The sequence below is a fragment of the Galendromus occidentalis genome, unplaced genomic scaffold, assembly GCF_000255335.2.
Source record: "Galendromus occidentalis unplaced genomic scaffold, Mocc_1.1 scf7180000075839, whole genome shotgun sequence".
Taxonomy (NCBI): domain Eukaryota; kingdom Metazoa; phylum Arthropoda; class Arachnida; order Mesostigmata; family Phytoseiidae; genus Galendromus; species Galendromus occidentalis.
The window spans coordinates 1-5,651 of record NW_003803829.1 but is presented as its reverse complement, the minus strand read 5'-3'; the positions used below and the strand labels follow the sequence as shown (position 1 = coordinate 5,651).

Sequence of the window (5,651 nt, the reverse complement as noted above, 5' to 3'; positions counted from 1 at the left end):
GTTGGTAAGGGCAAGAGAGCTGATAACGTGTTGAAGGTCAAGATTCGTAGCTCTGGTCAGGAGTAGAAGAGCAGCCCGTTCAGGAATACACAGAGATGCGATCTCACGAGAGGGAGATACCACAGTGAATTTTATTCGAAATCTTAGGTCTTTTATACCTAGGCAGGAGTCTAAGCTCCTCCTTACATGTCCTGATCCGTACATACATATACATAGGATAAGGCTACCCTGGTCTATCATAAGTAGCGTCCTAGAATGCTATTGGGTGTACCCAGCATGTGGGGTGCTAGCCCAATTTCGTACTACCTCAAGGGTATCATGCTAGAGTCGTAACTTCGGGGTATAACCCCGGTGACTCACGTATTTTACTACTGTCACGGGTATATGGCCCCGTGGGTTGGTATGAGTCATAGTCCTAGTACGGAACGAGGACTAGTAGTTTCCAGTTTCTACCTAAACCTCAACAGTAATGTTAGCAGCACAGGGCAATTGAGCAGCGGGCTCAACTGGAGGAGGGCTCGGGTCAGACAGCGGAGTGTCTGTGTTGACAGGTCTCGCTCTCTCTCCCACAACTACTCGTCTGCTGATAAAACAACCAGTCGTTATCACGTAGCGGTCCAGGGTAGTCGTTTCATTAACATGGTGGCAGCGGTTTGTTGAAAATCAACCGAAACGACAAGTCGAAATGGATAAAATACCAGAAAAGATTGGTATGAAGGACCGGACGTGGACTCAGTGGAAGAGGTTCCGTCAACAATTGGAAATCTTCTTAGTGGCAACGAAAAAAGAAGCGGAAGTCGACAGAGTCAAGATAGCAATTCTCTTGGCTAGCGGAGGTGAAATTGTCTTGGACGAATTCAATACGTTGTTCGGGGACCAGAACGTCGTAAAGTTCGAAGGTGTGGTCAGAAAGTTGGGGAGCAACTTCCAAAGAGGCGAATCTGAAAACTTCCTAGCGTATCAGTTCAGAACGCGGGTGCAGAAGGAGACGGAGGATTTCGCGAAGTGGCTGACGGATCTCGGGCTGCTAAGTAAAACCTGCAGCTACGGAGATCAGGAAGAGAGGATGATACGGGATCAAATAATCGCCGGAATACAAAGCAACGAAACGCGGAGAGAGTTGCTAAAATCCGCTGAGCTCAATCTAGACGAAGCTATCGCGATATGCGCATCCATGGAAGCCTCTCGAAAGCAAATGAACATTTTCGAAGGAGTCTCGAAGACGGCGACATCAGCGCGAGCGACGCAGGGAGACGATGAAACGGAGGAGGCATGCGCGGTGCGTTGGCCAAGACCAAACAATAGCAGACAGCCTCCAAGAAAACAAACAAATGGAGCGCGTAACGTTCGAAGTTGTCGTAGCTGTGGCCCAAGTCATTACGCAGGGGCAAATGGCTGTCCGGCAATAGGTCGAAAATGCAACTATTGCGGTCGAATGAACCACTTCGCCAGCGTATGCACCAAGAAAAAATCGTCAGTGACAGTAGACTGCGTTGAAAGCGGAGAGGAAGAGATTCACCTTGTGTTCGCAGCGGAATCAGCAAAGAGCGCGCAGTCCTTGGTTCATGCGGAATTCCAAATCGAACAATCGTCGAAACCAAAGCAAAAGGTGAGATTCCTCCTCGACTCAGGAGCCTCATGCAATATTGTGCCGAGAGTACATGTGACGAACGCGAAGATCAACCGCGAAAGCAAGCCGACACTCCGAACATACGGGAACCGAGCGCTAGAAACAATCGGAACATGCTCGATCGCAGTCACCAACTTCAAAACAGGAAGCATCCACAGCATGACGTGTGTAGTGGCAGAGGATCTCACGCCGATCTTAGGACGAACGACAGCGGAAGAAATCGGCCTCATCAGGTTCGATTACGAACGAGTGGCGAAGATCAACGAAACAAAGACGACGAAGTTGGTGCGCGACGAAGTGACAGATGTGGAGGAGCGGTTCCGGGCAGTTTTCAACGGCGAGCTCGGGAAATTCGACGGAAGGGTGAAACTCCACCTCAAAGAAAACTCGAGACCGGTGTCAAATTCGTCAAAAATGTGAGCTGTCGAATCACGCCTCAGTTGAAAACGGAACTGAAAAGGAAGCTGGACGAGCTAGAAGAAAGAGGAGTCGTAAGCCGGGTCGAAAGACCGATCGAATGGGTTAACAGGCTGTCGATTCAAATGAAAAAATCGGGGGATTTGCGGTTGTGCTTGGACCCAAGACCACTGAATCAATGTCTGGTTCGGGAGGTGTATCACACGCCCAGCTTCGATGAGATCATCCCGGATTCTGGGAATCACGAAAAGTTACTGAGCATCAGTGTGGCTTGCAGATAGGGCTACAGAAAATTTTCCATTCTTTCTCAGCGATCCACTTTGGCAGTTCCGAGCCCGGTCACAGAGCGAGCCCAGCAAAGCGTTCACATTCGGAAGCAAATTCAGGACTCATTCAGCTTCCAAATTCGACAGTTGAGAACCGTGTGGTGGAGTCCTCTGAGGTTCCAATAGTTCAGTCCTCCACTCCAAACAGCTTCGCTGTTCCATTGACTCATGCGTCTGTCTCTACTTCCACGACATTCACAAGTACGACATCCAAGCCGGTGTTTCGATCATCCGGACTGACGGTTTCCCCTTTCTACAAACGTCATCCGTATCAGCCAAGTTCAGCTGAGTCTGGATATCCACCTCGACGAGTGGTGGTACAGGAGTACCGAAGATCTACCACGACGTCTCCCCCGAGGATGGATTTCAGCTATCGACGAGAGTGGCAGCGCATCGTTCCCACCGAGATGCCGATTTCTGGCAGGGCTCTGCATATTCGCACTGCTACAGCTCATCCTTCTAGAGCTTTCTTCTCGAGTACTACGATAAGGCCTTCATCTTCTTATCGGACCACTCGGGCTACTAGGGCCACTCCTTCTTCTCGATCTACAACTGTTCGTCTGTCAGCTTCAACTACTACTGTTAGACCAGTGTCGACAACTGCTACAACCCTTAAACCATCTTCAACCACCAATTCAATCACTCCAGCAAGTGTTATTGTTACGACATCGACCGTTCCGTCGAGTTCAACCAAGTCGACGCCGGTCGAGCCGGTTACTCCGTTATCTTCATCATCTTCCGTCTCCGAGTCGTTTTCTCCCACGACTGGAATTTCATCGATTTCGAGTACTGTTCACTCGATACCCAGCACTACAGTTTCGAATTCCTTTGAGATTGATTTCAGATGGCATTTATGCATCTGGCTGGAAGAGGTGCGATTATGTAAGCTGAGTCGAGACCAAAGCTGTGTAGTCGTCGACTATCACCATGCGATCGGGGATCGAATGACGGTGACAAGCTTCTCCCCAGCAACCTCCTATGCCAGTGTCGCCGATCTGATGAGAATAGCCAACGACTGCCGAGATCATACGATCTACAAGGCGGTCGAATAAATTTTCTTTCTCATTTAGGGAACAAAGCAAATGTGCGTTTATTGTGGGTATGATTAATAGATGAATCAAATATAATCAGAGATCTTCGACAGTTTCTCTATAAGGCCGATCGTGGCGTTCAGATGTGGGAGATTCTGGCACGGTCTCATAATTGCGTCTGATGCGCTTATTAGTAGACGAAGCGCTTGACAGCGTATGAGCCGAACACCAGGATGATGAATGACGATCCAATGCAATAGCCGATCAGCGGCTTAATCCATTTGCAGGGATTCGTTGGAGTCGGTGGTAGGGCTTCCAAATACCCGTCACGTTTGGGAACCGCGGCTCTCGGGTATCCGAGAACCGACAGGTTGGAACCGCGGGTAAGAACCGGAAAAGACCGCATTCCTTCAACCACCCGTTTAGGACGGACTACATGCGGCGCCAGTGACGAAAAAACTGAGAGCAAGTTGGTACGGTTATACCGATCCCGGTCAAGTCGTTTCAAATTTAATTAATGATCGTTTTCATCAGTCGTCGTATTGAAACTTTTTTTTCAGTATGAATATGTCATCGAGTGTTTCGGGGCTAAAGCTTGTCCTGTTCTCTCCCAACATCAAGCGGAGCACGCTGAAGTCCCTTTCTGGTTGAACCGACGTCGGAGGAATTGCTTCCAATATTTCTTTGCACAATGTTAAAGCTTGGCTCCGTCCCCCACCAGCCTTGAAAAGTGTCAAGTCCCTCTCAAGAGTCCCTTTAGTGCAGAGGGGAGGTGAACTTCGAGGTGAACTTGAAGCTGTTGGTTCGGCATACACGGTCTGCCACGTCAGAACCAACTGGGGGAAAATAACTTGGATTAGTCATGGTCACTCAATCGCGTGCGTTCGAGTATCTCCTGATGTACGCTTCGACATGAACAGAAACTCACTTCCTCAGGCTCTTCTACCACAGAATGACGCAGGGGGGCACTGGACCGACTGGGAAGGATCTCCTCCAAGACTTCTATAATGGCCAGATCGCTAGGAATCCCTTGACCAATTTCTTTTTCCAAGTCGAAACTACAGCTTGGATCACTTAAAATCGAGAGAACGCTCGAGAAAATGCTCCGCCGCTTGAGAATTTCCGCGACGAAGTTCTCGCGAAGCAACGTCGCAAGCTCCGTATCGATTTTGCGCAGGTCTGACAGCAGCAGAATGCAGAGCTTGTCCGCAGTCAAGAGCGTCGCCTCTTTTTTACACAACATCAGAATCGCTCGTTTGAATGGTATTAGAGCGTCGGCGATTTGCTCCAAAGCGGACACATCCGTTGCGCTTATGGGGGTCCCATGTCGAGAGAGCACATTATTGAGTGCGGGTAAGATTCGTAATGCTCTCTCTATCATCAGACAGGTGGAGTACCACCTGGTACGGCAATCGAGTATCGGACGGAGTTCTCTACCATTGAACTCCTCCTTCCGCGTTGTTTTCCGTATCTCGTCCATCATTATCGGTTTTCTCTTGAATTCGCGACAAGCGCTCCGTAATCTATCTATGACTGCACCGAGACAGACGGCTGTAGTGCCAAGATCCGCGTCTACCTCTGTCTCGTCCAGACTATCTCTAAACGTATCATCTGACACCCCGTTCTCTGTTTCTTCCGGGACGTCGTCTCCCCGATCCGCAAGCAGGATGTCGATATCGAAAGCTAGAGCGTTACGTCCGTATATAGTTTTCCGCACAACCAAATCCAACCCGTGCGCAAAGCACTTCTGCTGCTTGATCAACATGAGATCGAGAGCTCTCCGAACGTTACTTGCTCCATCTGTCGATGCTGCGGCAAAATCTTCCGTCGATAGACCCACTCCGCGGAGTCGGCCGCTTATCAAATCGCAGAGATTCGAACCGGTTTGTCGATCATCGATCCTTATCAAACCTAGAGGGAGTATCTTCGAATTTCCCAACAATACGGCATGATGGTGTACATTGACTGTGATGTACCGATCTGTTCCGACCACAGTCGCTTCATCGAAAGACATAGCGAGTTTGTAACCTGTAGAGGGAGAGGCAAGCGTCAGATTGAACTCTCACGGCTTGGAGGAGTATCGTTTGAAGGATTCTAGAGAAAGCTGGATATATTGCGGAGCCTGATGACGAACCTCCCTCTATGATGCCTTTGAGTATGGCTCTCATCTGGTCCCGCACAACATCAGCATCTTCTTTCAAGTACTTCCGGAGCGTGGAGCCGGATTTCGGCGGCTGCATCCCGTTT

The 5,651-nt window shown here is 49.5% G+C and overlaps 2 protein-coding genes across 2 annotated transcripts; one reads left to right on the top strand and one right to left on the bottom strand.

Moving 5' to 3' along the window:
- The first annotated feature begins 685 nt into the window (after nt 1-685).
- LOC100909052 (uncharacterized) lies at nt 686-2,050 on the top strand. Its single transcript, XM_003738234.1, has one exon. It carries the CDS (start codon nt 686-688, stop codon nt 2,048-2,050), a length of 1,365 nt encoding a protein of 454 aa, XP_003738282.1.
- Nucleotides 2,051-3,934: 1,884 nt separating this feature from the next.
- LOC100908907 (uncharacterized) lies at nt 3,935-5,644 on the bottom strand. Its single transcript, XM_018641608.1, has 3 exons — nt 5,539-5,644; nt 4,333-5,432; nt 3,935-4,240 (listed from the first exon to the last, which is right to left on the bottom strand). Exons 1-3 carry the CDS (start codon nt 5,642-5,644, stop codon nt 3,935-3,937), a joined length of 1,512 nt encoding a protein of 503 aa, XP_018497124.1.
- Nucleotides 5,645-5,651: the final 7 nt, after the last annotated feature.

Coding starts and splice junctions, on each gene's coding strand:
- LOC100909052 (XM_003738234.1), top strand. CDS start 686: ATGGATAAAATACCAGAAAAGATTGGTATGAAGGACCGGACGTGGACT.
- LOC100908907 (XM_018641608.1), bottom strand. CDS start 5,644: ATGCAGCCGCCGAAATCCGGCTCCACGCTCCGGAAGTACTTGAAAGAA. Junction 5,433..5,538: donor CAAAGGCATCATAGAGGGAG/GTTCGTCATCAG, acceptor CTCCCTCTACAG/GTTACAAACTCGCTATGTCT. Junction 4,241..4,332: donor TGGTAGAAGAGCCTGAGGAA/GTGAGTTTCTGT, acceptor ATTTTCCCCCAG/TTGGTTCTGACGTGGCAGAC.